The sequence below is a fragment of the Chelonoidis abingdonii genome, chromosome 7 (genome assembly GCF_003597395.2).
Source record: "Chelonoidis abingdonii isolate Lonesome George chromosome 7, CheloAbing_2.0, whole genome shotgun sequence".
Lineage (NCBI taxonomy): Eukaryota > Metazoa > Chordata > Testudines > Testudinidae > Chelonoidis > Chelonoidis abingdonii.
This window is the reverse complement of record NC_133775.1, coordinates 63351727-63368537: the sequence shown is the minus strand read 5'-3', so window position 1 is coordinate 63368537 and position 16811 is coordinate 63351727. Positions and strand designations below refer to the sequence as shown.

The following is a 16811-nucleotide window of genomic DNA, read 5'->3' as shown; positions in this document are numbered from 1 at the left end:
AGGAGGGGGCGGGAAGGGGTGGAGTGGGGGCAGGGCCTGGGGTTGAGCAATGGAAAGTTGGCACCTGTAGCTCCAGACCCGGAGTCAGCACCAGCCAAGGAGCTGCATATTAAATTTCTGAAGAGCCACATGCGGCTCTGGAGCCACAGGTTAGCCACCTCTGGTCTAAGGAGATGGGGGGCATACAACGTGTGTAAAGAGGACGCAACACACACACACACTCACACTCTCTGCTGGTTTCCCCTTATATTCCTGCTGGAGTTGACAAGCCACACTCACCTTGATGAACCACCCAGCCAGCTGTTCAGCAGCCTTACACCAGGGACCACAGTAATGTTATGCCCTTGTTTTTACCATTCAAGAGCCATCTCCCGAAGTCTCATGCTGCTGCCAGGAGACCTGGGCCCTTTGTTATATGCCGAGTTTCTGTGTCCTGAGTGAGGTCCATGATCACCCTTGGGGCCTCAGGGGGCATGAATGTACCCTCATCTCTCTCCAATGCAACTGATAAGTGGAGTGTGCACCAGTGTGCACCCCGAGTGGGCCCTCTTGCCCCCTTGTCCATAACATCACAGGGTACATCTGGGAGTTGCCATGGGAGCAGATTACCCGAATGGCTCCTGCTATCTGCAATGGCTCAGCTGTGAGGAAACTCCCCATACTAGCATGTGGGCACATCTCACAGGCACTAGGCAAAGTGCTGCCCCGACATGGCCTTCTGTCTGCACGAGCCCTCTACAGCCCTGATTACCCCATACCTCATGGCCTTAGATAGCTCATATCTCCTCCACAGGCTCTAGCCTCCTACATGACACACACGCTGAGGGAGAGACAAGTGGCTCCCCCTTGTATTTTTGGTGAATGCCTCTTTTTGGCTCTCCCCTTGCAGTGCCCAAGGCCCTCTGTCAGCCTGACTGCCCCTGCACTTCAGGATGCAGCTGTGGCAGTGATGATCTCAGCAATGGAATCACCTCCAGATATTCTCCCGGCTGCTGCGCCATCTTCACCAGTCTGGAGGGCTGGGCCTAGCGCTCCCATATGTATGTCCTCGCAGGCACACAATCAAGCCCTATGATTTGGATCTTGGGTTCGGGCCAATGAACTGCCCACTCCATATGCTCGGCTGCCCTCCGGGCACAATCTCAGAGTCGCTGATGATTATTTTCTTCCAGTTGGGCCAAAATAGTAGCTACCTGCCCCTGGCAGAAGCATCTTGTGCAGAGCTTAGTACACAACACATGTGCCTCTGCCATCAGTGCCAAAGACTCCTCTCCCAATGGGGATAGCAGCCATCCTCTGGTCCTAATGCTTGTGCCCACAGGGGCTGAGTTTGGCTGGTCCCCTGGCAGTACACATGGGTTAATAAGTCTCTGAAGTGGCTGTTTCTGGAGCTGCTGCTGCACCTTCAAGAACCACAACAAGAATGGTTGGTCTCAGCCTGGGCCTCCTGCTGGGCTTGTCACTGCAAGGCTGCAATCTGAACTCACTCTTATTTCTCTGCCATTTCATTACGTCATCGTCTTCTTCCTTGCCTTGTGCAGAGGGTGTCCTGGCTCCCCACTTCTGGGATCAAATGGGATGGGGAGGAGTCCCTACCCTGACCTTGACAGGGCCGAGAGACCTGGAATAAGCTTCCAAACTCACTGACTGCCTGGGGCTGAGCCTGACTTGATGGCTCAAAAGAAAAAAAAAAAAACACCACTACCATGACTGAGCCCTCTGCTGAAGCTTTCTCAACTGGTCTAGCTGTCTCTTTAAGGCTTTCTCCAGCACTGCCTCTATCCTGGCTGCATAGCTGCTCCCCGCACAGTGGAGTTAATGAGCACATGGACTCAACAAACACCCTTACAGAGGGTCTAAAGTCTGATAACAGGGTGGGTTCACAGACATGGCCGAGTATCTCTCAGAACCACCCAGCACCCAGCCACTCCAGCGCACTGCCACCCTCCCCGTCACAGTCACACTCCATTCAGCAAGTCTGTTCCCTGGAGAGCTGAACCTCACCCTATCACGCCAGCCTTAACTTTTAACCTTCCAGCACCACATTTACTCTCCATTACCATAATCACATTACAATCTCAGCATCCCCATATACTAGCCACCAGACAGAGAAAGAATCCAAAGTTGATTGCAATCATTTCCTACCTTATCAAAACCACAAATTTCTAATCAATATCTACCTCATGGCCTTAAAAACCAGTCAAATACATGCTACTAAATAAAGCCATACACAAATATTATTGAAATGTGCACACATACACAGTGTCTTTATATATATTCATAACATTATATAAGGAAATAAACTAACAGGTCATGGTCAGGCTGTGCATTGCGGTGTGATTTTCAGTTCTTTGACTTGTGTACCAATGATGCATTTAGACAGGGTCTTTAGTGTGTTGCTCCGATTGAGAACTGTGATGGCCTTGGACTAATGCTTGGAGACTGGGTATTGTATAGAATGGGCATATTGCCCTAACTTAGGATTCCTCTGTTTTTCAGTGTTTGTGGTGCTGTACTCTAAGTTAAAGTTTTTTTGTGGGGGAATTTCCTAGTTGTTTTTTTTATAAACAATTAATTTATTTAAGCATGAGGGGCCAACCCAGGGCCAGAGACTAGCTGAGCAGTTGGAGAGGTAAAGCGGTGAAGTACATCTCAAACAATCATACCTTCTCTTCTTAAAACTTTGCACAGCCAGCAATGAGAGTGCAGCTACTTCATCCATCTGCCACGCAAAGCTTTTCACAGGAAATAGGAGGAAGCTGGCCTATAATCTTTAGACTTCTAGCTGGAGAAACTTTAGCATCAGCCGAAGACGTTGCTATGGGAAGCATGAAGATTTTTAACAGAGTAGATATGATTGTTTCCCTGAGCCGTGCAGTTGTCTGAGCTCCACTCCTGACACATCCCCTGCTCTAAATCCAAGGAGGCACCTTGTTCCCCCACATCTGCTGTCTCTAGTCCGTGGCTCCACATGGTTTTCTTCATGAAGACTTTGTGTGCTAAAGACATAAGGGTGGGGTTTTCCAGCATGCTCAGCATTGGCCTAATTCTGTCTCCATTGAAGTCAGTGGTGAAATGTCCCTTGATTTCGTGGGGAGCAAAATCAGGCCAAGCCCGAACACCTTTGAAAATCCCACCTGAAAAGTGCTGGGTTGATAGTTTACCAGTAGAAAACGAGAGTGCCAGGGGACAGCAGTGGTCAGCAAGCACTGGACTGGGAAGTCCTGGTGACAGAGCAGCATGCACCAAGGGGCTTTCTGAGGTCATCAAAGGGACCGCAATAGCAGCTCCCTTCTGGCGCAGTTTAGGATGCAGAAAGGAGCCATCTACGTTGCAAAAAAAAACAAAACAGCTCGTGGTTGCGAGTCTCAAAGCCCAGGTCAGCTGACTTGGCCTTGTGCTATGAGGCTAAAAACAGCAGTATAGCCATTCCTGCTTGGGCTGGGCTCCGAGACCCACCCGCTCACCAGGATTCAGAGCCCGACAGGGCCGCCCGGAGGGGAGGAGGGGCAAGTGGGGCTATTTGCCCCAGTCCCCCACAAGCCCTGGCCTGGCAGCAGTCCAGGTCTTTGGCCGGCATTTCGACAGCAGGGGGCCCTTCAATGCTGCCGAAGACGCAGAGCGACTGAAGGCCCCCGCCCCGCCGCCGAAATGCCCCGCGAGCCCTGGCCTAGCGGTGTTCCGGGTCTTCAGCGGCGGGGGGACGGGCCTTTAGTCACTCTGGGTCTTCGGTAGCATTTCGGCAGCATTTCGGCAGCGGGGGGCCCTTCAGTGCTGCCGAAGATGCGGAGCGACTGAAGGCCCCCCCCCCCGCCAAAATGCTGCTGAAGCCCCGGACTGCCACGGGATAAGTACAAGCATCACAGTTCCCTCACTTTGCCCCAGGCCCCCTGAATCCTCTGGGCAGCTGTGGAGCCCGAGCCAGAATGTCTACACTACTCTTTTTAGCCCTCTAGCACAAGCCCGAGTCAGTTGACCTGGGATCTGAGACTCGTTGCAGCTGAGTTTTATTTTAATTTTTTGTGGTAAAGACATTCCCAGAGAGACCACAGAAGAGCAGCTCCTCTCCCGCCAACTTCCTAATGTCCAGGACTGCAGATCAGGGAACGAGTCTTTGCCCACAACTCAGCTACCAAAGCACTTATTTGTAGAACTAGCCAAGCCATACAGGGAAGGATGCTTTCCTCACAACGGATGCATCCTTTGACGAAGGCTGATGTCTTTGTCAGTTTCCCAGAACTGCCTCCTCCTGCAAAACTATCAGTCTGCTACAGAACCTTCATAAAACCACACATATCCAGTTCTGTCCTGCATGAAATTTCCTAGCATGCACAGTGAATTCCACTGCAGAACATTTAGGTCCTGCCAAAAAGAAGCTCCTTTCTTGCAGGAAAAGTGGCATTTTGAAATGGGATTTTCATAGGAGGCCATGGGAGTTACGCAACCAACTCTCACTAGAATTCACTGCCATTTGGGCTCCAAAATCCTTCATGTTCCTTTGAAAATCCCAGCCTTGAGGCCCCAAGAGTGCATGTATGGATGTTTGTATCCATGCACATTCAGGTTACATAGACAGATATCTATCACTGAAATACATCTCTCTCTGGGGCGGAGGGTGACAGCTGTTCAAGGGAGCACAGAAATACTATGCAGCAGTAATGGAAAGCAGGGAAGAATAGTGTCTCAAACTAAACTTGTACCTGGGAGCTTGGGGAGATGGAGTATAGGTATTCAAGCTGGCGTTTGGCCATAACACGACATTTAACTGGCCTATACTCAGGATCTCCCAGGTCAGAGTTCTGTAGTCGCTAGCCCACATGGGGAGAGTACTCTGGGAAGCAGGTCAGAGATCTACCCAGCTCCCCAGTATATATATATATGTGTATGTGTGTGTGTGTGTGTGTGTGGTGGGGAGTGCCCACACTGCACCATCCCTCTGGCTGCTGGAGTGTGTGTGTAGGGAGGGGGAGTGCCCACACTGCACCCTCCCTGTGGCTGCTGCAGTCTGCTCCGTGTGGCACAGCAGGCCAGCTCCACAGGGTGACTGGCACCCTCGGGGCACGTGGAAGAAGCAGCCCCTACATTTGTGAGTGCAGGGACTGGTGCCTCTGCAAGGTGCGGAAAGGGCTCGTTGCACCCACCCTCCTGCACTCACAGGCTGAGGACAAGACAACCCACCCCTTCGTGGCCACCAGCAGCAAAATAGTGAACATCTTGTGAGCGTCACAGCACCCCCTGGCTCAGTACTAAAAGGGGAACTCGCTATCTGCTGGGTGACCAGGATTCCTGGCTCCTCATGAAGAGGGCACCGTGCACTGCCATTGCTCACAGCCAGCGAGTCGCTCACTGGAATGGTTTAACAGAGAAAAGCTATGCTGGGGCTTTATGGACTGGAGCGCCGGTCTCTCTCCCCCCGACTGCTCCTTGGGAATGCCATGGCACCAACCCAAGAATGCTCTGTGCTAGGAGTGCCAGTGACAATGTAGGATCCAGGCCTGTATTTTTGCCCGAGATAGTATTTTGGGTTTTGCTTGCCTGTTTGATTTTTTGACACACTTATATTCTTAGTAATATTTGTAAATGAAGGATAAAAACACTGTGTATATTGCTTCTGCCTAACCACATGGGTTTGTTAGCATAACGGGAATAGATAAGAGCAGTTAACGTGTTACTGGGCATGATGGGCATATAATATATGAGCACACTTGAAGACTGCCTCAACTCCTATCTCAAGGCAAGGTCAAGCAACCAGTCAGGAGGGGCAAATGCAGATTGGCGGAAAAAGGTATAAAACACTAAAAGGCCAAAGAAATGCCTGCCCCGATCATAGCACAACCTCTCTCCTTACCCCTCCCATGGGGTACAAAAGGGATGGGACAAAGACCCCAGACCCACAATCCCCAAAAAGGAACCTGACCATAAGGGGTGGGACTGTGGGCATGGATTTCAGATATAATTATACCTACTCAGGAAGGGTGGATGGGACACTGGGAAACAGGGCTCTGCAGTATCAGAATTATGGTATAAAATGTTTGCTGGAAACTAACTCCAACAAAACATAGTATTGCCTGCACTTCGCACTTCTGCTTTCTGTCTGATGACAAGAACCAGGGGAGAAGGTGAAGGGAAAGCTCTCTAACACTCTGCACTTGCCAGGCTGAGATCACTGCAGAGTGATGAACTCACCCGAGGCAGTCCCCTCCTCTGACAAACGAGCCGCGGGAAGCGTGGCCAGAAACGGCTTCAAATGGCTGAGGCCCTTGCTCTGTGGTGCCTAGTTGGCAGGTAGGGCTCTCAACTGGGACATGGAAGGCCCAAGTTCAAGTGATTCAGAGCAGAGATTTGAGCCTGGGTCTCGCATATCCCAGGGAGAGGGACTGAACCTGGTGGCTAAGCTGGGGTCACACTCGCTCCACCTGTGAAACCTTCCTGAGGGCACGTCCGTCAAACCCGATACTTTCCTGCGCAACATTTCGGTTCCGACAAAAGGTCATTTTCCGATGGAAAAAAGTTTTGTGGTGCATTTTTTGACCAGCGTCCCCATTTCAGACCCACATAGCCCCGTTTTCACATTCATCAATGGGAGAAGTGGCTGCTCAGCACCCTGTGAAATGTTGGCCATAGCCACCTTGCCATACCAGTCACAAAGCCAAGAACAGAACCCAAGAGTTCGGCTTCCCAGTCCGGAGTCCTTGTCACAAACCCAGCAGCTCTACCCTGACATGCTGGGTCCCAGATCTAGGCGTGAGAGGGCCATTCATGCTTCATGGGCCATTCAGTCGCTGGCCCCTCTGCTGCAACTGCCAACCAGGGGAACAGTCCATGCGATTGGTGTGTGTGTCATGGACACGTGGCTACAGCCTGACAAACAACTCACCGCTGGCACTAGTTAACCCTCTTGCTGGCATATAAAACACCCCTCCATCTCAGCCCTAGACATGGCCCCCCAGCTCAGGGGAAGCGAGGGGGGACTGAGGAGGAAGGCAGCCTGGCTGCATGGTTTTCTTACCTACCTGCTTTTTGACCCAAATTGGTCCTGGAACAGAGGTGCTCCAGTACTCATAACCCCCCATCTCTGTGAACAACTCCAAAAGTTCAGCTCCTAGCACCCTAGAATCCTGGGCACTTCTGGGTCCCAACCTTGCGACTCAGGCCTATCTCTATGTTACCCTAATATTTACATTTTTGTTCTCGCCCTTCCTAGGCTGTCTTTTACCAGGGTTCAGACCGTGCACCACTTCCTGATCAATCCCATTCACTTTACGAGTCAAAAGGTGACTCAATTCCAACAGCCGGGGAAGCTAACTCCATCTGGGATACACAAATCCAGATGTTTGCTCTGTGCCTCAGACATCAAAACACAAGCAACAGATTTTTCAGTTGGGTCAGAACTGATAAGGCTGTTGACAATGCACTGGGCAAAAGGGAATCCAGCTATTTTAGCTTTGCAGAGCTAAAAGAAGCAACCATTTGGGATTTGTCAGTAACACTGCAGCTCTGACTAGAAGACACTCTGGGCGCTGATCTATGGCATACACAGAGGCCCTTTTGGCTCTGTCTTGTCTACAACCGTATTTTAAGACTGAGCATCCACCAGGAGACATGATGCCAAGACAGTGACAGCAGAGGCTGAAAGACCACAGTGGGGAAACTTCCTTAGTTGCGTTCGTCATCAAACTATGCAGTGACAGAGCTGGGCAACACACTTTCGATTATTCAGCCCCAGCACCCAAGATCTCTGCAAGATCAACATAGTCTTGATCCTCTGCCTCAAATGGTATCTTCAGTGGCATGAATCCCACCTGAGTTTTAATGCATCCATCTCAGAGCACTTCCAGTGATGGTTTAAGCTGTGACCGGCAACGCATGGTCTCCTGTGTTGCTGGTAACTTTTCCCTAGACACTCCTACCCACAGAGTGGCAGACTGTGTGCCCTATTCACTCAGCTGCTCTCACTGCTGTGGGCAGTATCGTTCTCTGGGAGCTGGAAATTCTGTGCTGATGTGAAATATAACTGGGTCCAGTCCAGCTCTGCTGGAGTGTGGCTACAAGCCCTAGCCTGGTGGCTCGCTCTGCCTGTAGTCGGAGCTGGACACGGTGTTTTTCTCCAATTCCTCTCTTAAAATTGCTGTGGAGCGGTAAACACCCATCAGAGACCTCCTCAGAGGTGGCCGTGTTTCAATGGTGGGGGGAAGGGCTTCCTGCAGAGATGGTTTGTCGAGCACTTTGGGCTCCTCTGGGATGAAAGGAGGTATAGAAATTCTGTGATAATGAATGCTACGTATAGCAGTGTACTGTCAGGGATGGAAGAGACACGAAGTATTCAGGTGGGGTGGGGGAACCTCAGACAGCGAGACAAACAGAAAGACGCTTTCTCAACCTGCTGCTTGTTTGCAAATAATCTGTTCCCCACTGCCTATCTGAGCAATGTCTCAGTGCATCCAACTGATGAGCAAGGAACACACCTGAGAAACACTGCCAGGAAAAAGCCATCTTTTATGCATTTTTTTAACCATTAGCCAACTTACCATCCCCACAACACCCCTCCGTGCCCCAACCCCTTTGGGCCAAATCCTCCTCCTCCCCCTCCAAAACCAGCCATCAAATCCCCTACGCCCCTGAACTGAAAGTGGAGACATATCGCACAGCCCCCGTCTGTGTCACCACAGATTCTGACTTTCTAATGCTCTGTCAAGGGTCATTTGGGCCCCCCCCCGCCAGTTCTGCTGCTGGCCTGTAGTACCTGGCTGAACAGAGTGGGGGTGCTTTACCAGGCCCTGGGGCTTGTATTTGGTTCTTGAGACTGCTCTCTCTTTGTCACCCTCCACCCCCCCTTAATAGCAACTCCTCCAATATTTTGACTTAACCCAGAATGCTGCTATTTTCAAACACTTCCCTGGCTTTAACAAGCTCAGCCTCTCCTCAGGGGTATTTTAATTTATACAAAAGTATCATATCTTATCACGATCAGCCTCTGATTCAGTTACTCTTCAGTATTAAAAAGCCAGAAAGGGAATAAATTCAGCGAACACAGAAATTAATGTGGAACGATGGGATCTTTCATCTGGCATTTTCGAGCACAGTTTTTGCAATGGGCTTATGTAATCAGACATAATTATCTGCACATGTTCAGTTGCATTACTTCACAAAGCCGCTTGGCTCTGCCTCATGACGTCAGGTCTCTGTGCTAAGCCTTAATGTCCCTTTTTCTCAGCACAGCTGAATTAAAAGGAAGGTAAAAGCAATGAGCCAAGCCTTCCGCCACATCTCTCTCCATGCATGGTGGCGTTCTCTCTCTACATCCCTGCTTTGGTGGATTTTATTTATTTATTTCGGCCATCCCAACGACATGCAGGTCTTGATTTGCTGCCTAGCGCTGGGAAATCTCTAATTTCAGCCAGTGTTTGGCTTTATAAAGGAAACAAGTGGGATCAAACCATGGGGCTTCCCTTCGTGCGAGCTGGTCGCAGACTGAGAGATTGGAGATGGCTGGATGCCACGTCCCACCTGAGCGCCCCAACGTTTGGGTTTGAAAGCCCTTTTGTGTGCAGCTTCACAAAATGGAGAGAAAGTGAGTGAGCCCAAGGAGGCTGTTTTAATGCTTCCACTCATATCATATCTTGTTCCTGGCGCCTGTGTTTCAAAATGACATGAACTCATGGCAAATGCCTGGCAGGGCCAAGGGTGTCCTGCCCATTCCCCGAATGAAGGTGGCTAGTTTGGAACTGATTCCCTTCGGTGGACTGTGTATGAGCCGGAAGGCTATCTGGAGAGACAGGGAAGGGTCTAAACCCTTCACCTCTCCTCTGCCCCTACTGCCAATGGATTGCTTTGCTCTCCCTCCCTCTTTTCCCAAGTCAGATACACCAAAAACAAAAACCACATTGCAAACACGTTTCCCTCTTCCGAGCATCCCCCGCCTGATTTCGTGACCTCTAAAAAGTCCAGAGAAAAACAAAACAACCACTCCTCGAGAACAGCCTCCTTTTCCAGGCTGCCCTCTTGTCCCCGCTTGCTGTCACTGCTGCTGAGATGGCGGACGACTGATCTGAGAAATGAAGTTGGATTGCTGTCCCAAATCTACACTCGGTTCTCCTTGTGTCTGTCTGATCGATTTCACTCTGTACAACACAGCTTGTCGCTATGAATTTTCATGCTACTCGGGAGCCGCCAGTGCACCCAAGAACAAGTAGAAGATGTTTTTTACCCTCCCCCCCTTTTTTTTATCATCATCATCATCATCATCGTTTTTTGGCTTTAGACACCGACTAGGGGAAGGGTTATTTTTGGACCATGGCTCTGTCCATGATGGGCTCTGGCCATTGGCCTCCTTGTGGAGATTTCAAGGGCTGGCTTGTGGTGACATTCCCTACCACTGTTCTACTAGGTGTCACCTGTTTAGCAGCTCCTCTCAGCTGAACGGATGTGGCCGCAGGTGCCTTGCAAACGCTGATTGTGTCTGACAGGCCTAGACGCCAGCTGCCTGCATGAAGCCTGCCCAATCGCCACTTTTTGTGGGCAGAATTCTGCCGTTGGCGTGACCGATACAGAAGCAATAAACTAGGTGACCATAAAGCTAAGACAAGTCCTACTAAGTGGCATTCTGAGCCCTATGGCTTTGAAATAATTGGGAGTGAGAGAACAAAAAAAACACAAAAAAAAAAAGAAAAAGAAAAACAAGCCTATTTTTCTTACACTGATGCCCTGCGGACTATACATCTGACTTGCTGCGAGCCCATCATTGTATCCTCCTGTCTGGCTGATAACATGGCGAAGGGTATCCACCTAAACAGACCAACAACAACAAAAAAAGAGAAAATTAGAGACAGAGAGAGATTATTAGGCAAAGCCACTCTGGTTTGTATTTCAGCATGTTATCAAAAACGCAAACATAGTGATCATTTGCAGGGCGGCTGTTGGGACGGAAGATGGAGGACGTCCTCCTCCCGCCCCCCCCCCCCCCGTCATTGTCACTCTCGGTTGTCAGTTCTGAGCATTGCAACAAAGACAGTGGGGAGGAAAGAAAACTCAAGGGTGGGTGGTCAGTTCCTTGCTGCAGCTAACTCAGTGATTATGCACAGGAAGGCAACTCTAGCTCCCCTTCCCTCTTTCTGCCCCTCCATGCTTCAACCCGCTGGCATGCCCATGTCAACCGAAGAGACGCGAAGTGTAGGTGAGCGTCATTCATGTGACTCCTTTGCTTGTTTCCAGAGGGCACAGAATGTGTGCAAACTTACCATGGCAATAGATCACCATCCCTCCCCCAATTACCATCTCAAGCCACAAGCTGGCTGATGCCCGTCAATGATACCTTGCTCTTCATCCAGGGCGACAGCAGGGATGGTTTAGAAATTCTCTTTGCCAGGGTGGAAATGTTTGAGTGGGTGTCACCTCCCGCCAGCTGCAAAGCCCTGACTGCCTACTGGACCCATGGAGTTGTATGGGGTGGACGGGAAGTGAGAAGTCTATAGAAAATGTTATGTGCATCTAGATAATTAGTGGGCATGACCACTCTTGTCCAAAGCTGTTGACGCTCCTGAAATGATGCCCAAAGCCCTTCCCTGTCTCATCAGACTCGAGAGGGGCTGCATGGCTGCCTAAGCCTGCGCTGTTGGTTGTTAATTAAAACAGGGCGTATTTGTACATTTCAGCATTGCTCTCCTTTCAGCAGAAACCGAGCTTCAGCATCAAACGAACGAGTGGAAGCCTTGCAAATGAGATGCCAGTACGAACATCTGGTCCCGTCCCTTGAAAAATAAAGCAAGCGAGCTAGACCTTGGCTAATTTTATTTGAGCACATGCCTGTTCTTTTAAACCTCTCCTAACGCAAACTAACAAGCCAGAGCCAAATGCATTCACAAAGTGTGGGCAAGATTCCCCAAGACAATGTTTTTTTTTTTGGTTTGGTGGGGGTTGGGAAGTTTTTCCTGTTGGTTTGTCTGATTGGTTTGTTTGCACCATTTCAGATTTCTCTTTTGGGACTGGACTGGGAAATGCCAATACAATCAAGGGCTCTTCCAACACTAACGCATTCACTGGCAGCACATCGGATGGGTCCCTACCTGTGACTGCACGTTGGCTCCAACCTGGGCCCCTTGGTAAGAATCCCCATTGAGTGACTGCACGCTCATGAACAAATCTCCAGAGTTTGACATGTTAAAAGAACTGGAAGAACCTGGAAAGGAAAGAGTGAGGCACCTGAATCATAGAAAGGAAAAGGATCCACCCCGCAACTCTCAGCCAAGAGGAAGGAACGACATGCAAAGCAACCCCAAAATGAAAACAAAACACACAGTAGGTTAGTAGTATGAAGAACAAAGCAAGCAAAAAAAAAAAAAAAAAAAGGGTGCAAACTTGAGGTTATACAAAGCCACACGTTATTACATCTCAACATAAGGCTTGTCCTTTAACAGCTTCCCAACTTGGGGGGCAGGAGGTGGATATTTTCAAAACCCAGCCTAGGGGACTGGGATGCCCAATTCCCATTCATCTGAGCACATCCAAATCCTTTAGGCAGTTTTGTGCAGCTTAGCGCATAAAGGGCAGATTCTTTACGCGCCTCTGGGACAGAACTCCCACAAATGTTCATAGAAGGTCTGCTGGTGAGCCGAGTGTGGAAAGTGCTTTCGAGGAGGTTAGGTTATAAAAGAAGGTATGCTGCTCCCTCCACAATAAATCCATTACTGGACAACTTCATCAGGTGGGGCTAACAGCCATCTATGAGCTAAGGTTCACAAGGACGGGAAGGCATCGCAAAGCCTTCTCTTAACATCCTTTGGCATCCCACACTTCCATGCTGGCAGATTATAGTCATTGGTTAGGCAACACAAGCACCCACGATGGACCATCAGAGGATCTCCTACGCCTTTCCATGCCAGCTGCCTAGCAACAGTGAACTCTGCAAGCAAATTACAGATCAGGGATCCCTCTGCATGCACTAGTCGCTACTGCTAATAATAGAGACAACTGGGTGAGCCAGAAAAATGTCTTTGCAAAAACAAGGTTTTCTGCTTCCATCTCTGAGGCACCTGACCACCTCCACCCACTGACCAGAGGAAACAAAACCACTGCACAACTGAAATGCATGGAAAAAAATGGTTTCCCGGGATTATTTCAAAACTCTCGTGCAGCTCAGCGCATTAAGTGTGAGAAAGCTCAACGTGCAAGGTTGGGTTATAAACATGACATTCGCCTGGCAAGGGGGAGACTTCAAGGGCCCAGGTCAGCTCCACTGCACTGACCCAACCCCAAGCTGCTCAAATTTCAATCCCCACCCCCTGCAACCCCAGATCGGCAACCATCGTCTTGGCGGAATTGCCCAGCAATGAGTCATGCGTAAGCTCTGAAACAAAATCGACAGCCCAGGTCCCTCCTCCTGTCATGGAGAGGGAGTGAATAATCCCACCCAGGGAGGCTCTTCTGATGGAGCCTGCTTCCGAGAAGGTGACAGGAAGTCAATTGGTGAGAATTTGGCCTATGTAGGTGTTAGCTCTTGGAGTGTCTCTTCACAAAGGCCTTCCATATGTGACTGTAGAAGATCTAAAAATTAAGGGGAGCCAGGAAGATCACTCAGCTATAAAAGCCTGACCTAAAGTCCACCATAGCCAGCAGAAAGACTCTCCTTGACATCGGTGGATCAGACTCTAAAAGTGCTTGAAAAGAATACAGCCAGTAAAGGCTACAGTGACCATACTGCTGTGAAACACTGCCCAGTATGTTGCAGAGAATAATCCAAGAATAAGAAACAATAGGAACAACTCAGCCGACAGCAATACTGAAACCTCCACATCTCTTGCTTAGCAGGCAAAGAACTTCCATTTCCATTCTGCACCTGGGGTTATTATTTCAAAAGGTAAAAATATATGATTATTTTGCGTTCATATCATATCTTTCCTCTGAGAATCGCCAAGCACTTTGCCAGCCTCAATGAATTTAGCCTCACACACGGTAGGAAAGTATTGTTATTTCCCCTTTAACAGCTGGCACAGAGAGGTGAAATGATGTTCTCAAGGGCATGCAGCAAGTAAGTGGCAGAGACGGGAGCAGAACCCAAATCTCTGCTGCTGCTTCCTCCACTGACCACTAGACAACACTCCCTCTCCAAATAGCGAGGGATTATTCTATCTCCACCAGGGCAACTATTTTATTCCACACACCCCCATCACTGGTTTAAAATAAATAAATCAATAAATACAACATACACCTCACTGATATTTGATTGAAAGTTAACAAACCAGACAGCAGAATGGAGAAAAATAAAATAAACAGCTGCAAACTCTAATTCTGAATAGCGACAGTGTCTTGGCAATCATGAGGGCGCGCAAGAGGCCATTTGGAAGATATACACTGCTACTGGCACAGAGTCTTCTTACAATAGATGTGCCTACACAAATGTTAAATGTCTTGCTCCTGATGGAGATGCAACCATAAATATGCGCATACCAAATATGCTGCATGTACGGATGCATTTGCATCAGAGCAGTAATTGCCGACATATCCCTTTCTGCTGTTGGTAGTGCTGTTTCAGAATTCTGCTATCTATGTACAAGCCATGTGTGAAAATGATGAGGGACCAGAGTCTCGGAGAAGCAGCTGAGAGAGGCTAATACACTGGTGTTGGAGAGGGGGAAAGAAGTGCAATCAGAAAGAAGACTCCAGTGGCATCCATGAGGTTAGGAGGTACTATCTAAATGCACCAATCAGAAGAGGCTCCATCACAGATCTAATCTGTCACTCTAAAGATCCCATGTTATGGGGCTCATGCTTTTGAAGTGTCACTGCAGCCTGATCTGGGACTCCACAAAAACTGATATGTAACAACGGACATTTAGCTTATAAGTTCTTTGGGGCAGGGTCTTTGCTTTGATACATGTTCATACAGATCCTAGCACAAAGAGTCCCCGAGCACTGCATGGGATTCTTGGGTGCTATCCTAATACAAACCATAACACTAATTAACAGGAAAAACACCTGTAGCAGCTGCTGCTGTTTAGCATCTGTGCTTTATCAGATGATAACCCAAGACCTTTGCACCACTCGTCCCTTAGCTGGCTTTCCATCGGTAATGTCCCAGTTCCATTCTCGTCATTGGCTTCCCATCCATTCTCTCTTCTTCCATCGCTTTCACTGGCTTATTTCCCACAAGAAGAGTGTGGTGGGGGTTATCGTCACCGTTCACACATCCATGAAGAGTACCGCCTCCAAGGAGGATGATGAACTGTGATCTGAGGAGGTACCACTAGTTGCAATGGAAGGAAAATAAATATTAAATTTGGGGTGAAGGTTGGACCGTGACAGGGCTTCAGCCTCCCAGAGAAAGTGATGGAAGCTTAGACACTTGGTCCATTTAAAACCAGTCGGTTCTAGGCACTGGGGAACATGCAGTAGAGGAAAGCCTGTATGGGCCAAGGTGAGATTAACTTTGTCATCATGGCAAATCCCAAAAGGGACATCGCCTCCTTGTAGATCGCGTGCCACCTGGATCAATCATGTAGGATACTGGAAATAGCCCTTTCACAAGGTTTCATTTAGTCATTTTTGCCTTTGTGGCACAGAAACTGTTGCCCATTTCAGGTACAAGGGCAATTGACCAGGCTGTCGTCGGTGGTAGGTTTCAGCATCAACTTGAATACACTGATCCCAGATGGGAGATTAACTAGACATGTCTAAACAGGTCTTTTCCACCTCTAATTCTGGTGATCTTCACATCCAATTCCCAATTGCTCCCTAATATTCAAATGTCTTCATGACTTGCTCATTGCCAATCCTTCTCCCTCATTTCCACTTGCTTCAACTTCCTTGCTGTCCCACCTCTCAATTCTCAACTGCCCCTCAACACACCTCAATCCCACGTTGAATCCTACATTTCATAGTAACATAAGAACGGTCATACTGGGTCAGACCAAAGGTCCATCTAGCCCGGTATCCTGTCTTCCAACAGTGGCCAATGCCAGGTTCTTCAGAGGGAATCAACAGAACAGGTAATCATCAAGTGTTGCCCATTCCCAGGTTCTGGCAAACAGAGGCTAGGGACACCATCTCTGCCCATCCTGGCTAATAGCCATTGATGGACCTATCCTCTATGAACTTATCTGGCTCTTTTTTTAACCATATTATAGTCTTGGCCTTCACAACATCCACTGGCAAAGAGTTCCACAAGCTGACTCTGTGTTGTGTGAAGAAATACTTCCTTTCCTCTTACTAGTCTCTCTCAGTGCCTAGTGATGCTGCATTCAAAGGGCATTACAAACAAGGGTATGTTGTACAAATTAGGGTGATCAGACGTCCTGATAAAATTGGAACTGTCCCAATATTTAGGCGTTTGTTCCATGTCCCAACCACTCCGTTGGCAGCACTCCCAATATTTTCTTCCTCTCATCTGGTCACCCTAGTACAAATCACTTTTCTGCCCATGGTAGTGAAAATCATGTGCATAGCATCAAGTCACAACTTTGTCTGCTGCGCCATACCATGAAACACTCCAGACACCAATAATGTGATGGGCTTTTATCACACTGAGCCCATCTAAGTCATCACTTCCCAGATGAAATCTGGAGTCAGTAATTCCACTTGCAGCCACACACGTGTGACTGCTGTTTAAAATCAACGGGAGCTGCATGTCTCTGACAAGCAGAATTTGGCACCAGACATGCAAAATACTTTTCTCACCGTTTCTACCACCATCTAGTATGATGGAAGAACCCATCCTAGGCTGGTGACTTCAGTGGAAGTCTGACAATTGACATCTCACTTATTTGGCCTCATTGCTTTTTGGCTTCCTTTTTGCACTTCACACTTAACATAGACAGTGA

At 48.8% G+C, this 16811-nt stretch overlaps 1 protein-coding gene across 9 annotated transcripts in view; it reads right to left on the bottom strand.

Annotated features, from left to right (window-relative positions):
- The window catches only part of PBX1 (PBX homeobox 1), a 266955-nt gene that overhangs the window by 13748 nt on the left and 236396 nt on the right, over window positions 1-16811 (bottom strand). For 2 of the 9 annotated variants that reach the window (XM_075067942.1, XM_075067945.1), the window contains exons 7-9: window positions 12063-12175; window positions 10696-10785; window positions 4986-8294 (exon numbers count right to left, since the gene is read on the bottom strand). In XM_075067942.1, the coding sequence (XP_074924043.1) occupies window positions 8055-8294; window positions 10696-10785; window positions 12063-12175 (443 nt within the window). In that variant the 3' untranslated portion in view covers window positions 4986-8054. Of the gene's footprint in view, window positions 1-4981; window positions 8295-10695; window positions 10786-12062; window positions 12176-16811 lie in introns of those variants that run through there. The other 7 variants (XM_075067944.1, XM_032806115.2, XM_075067949.1 and 4 more) reach the window with 5 other exon arrangements.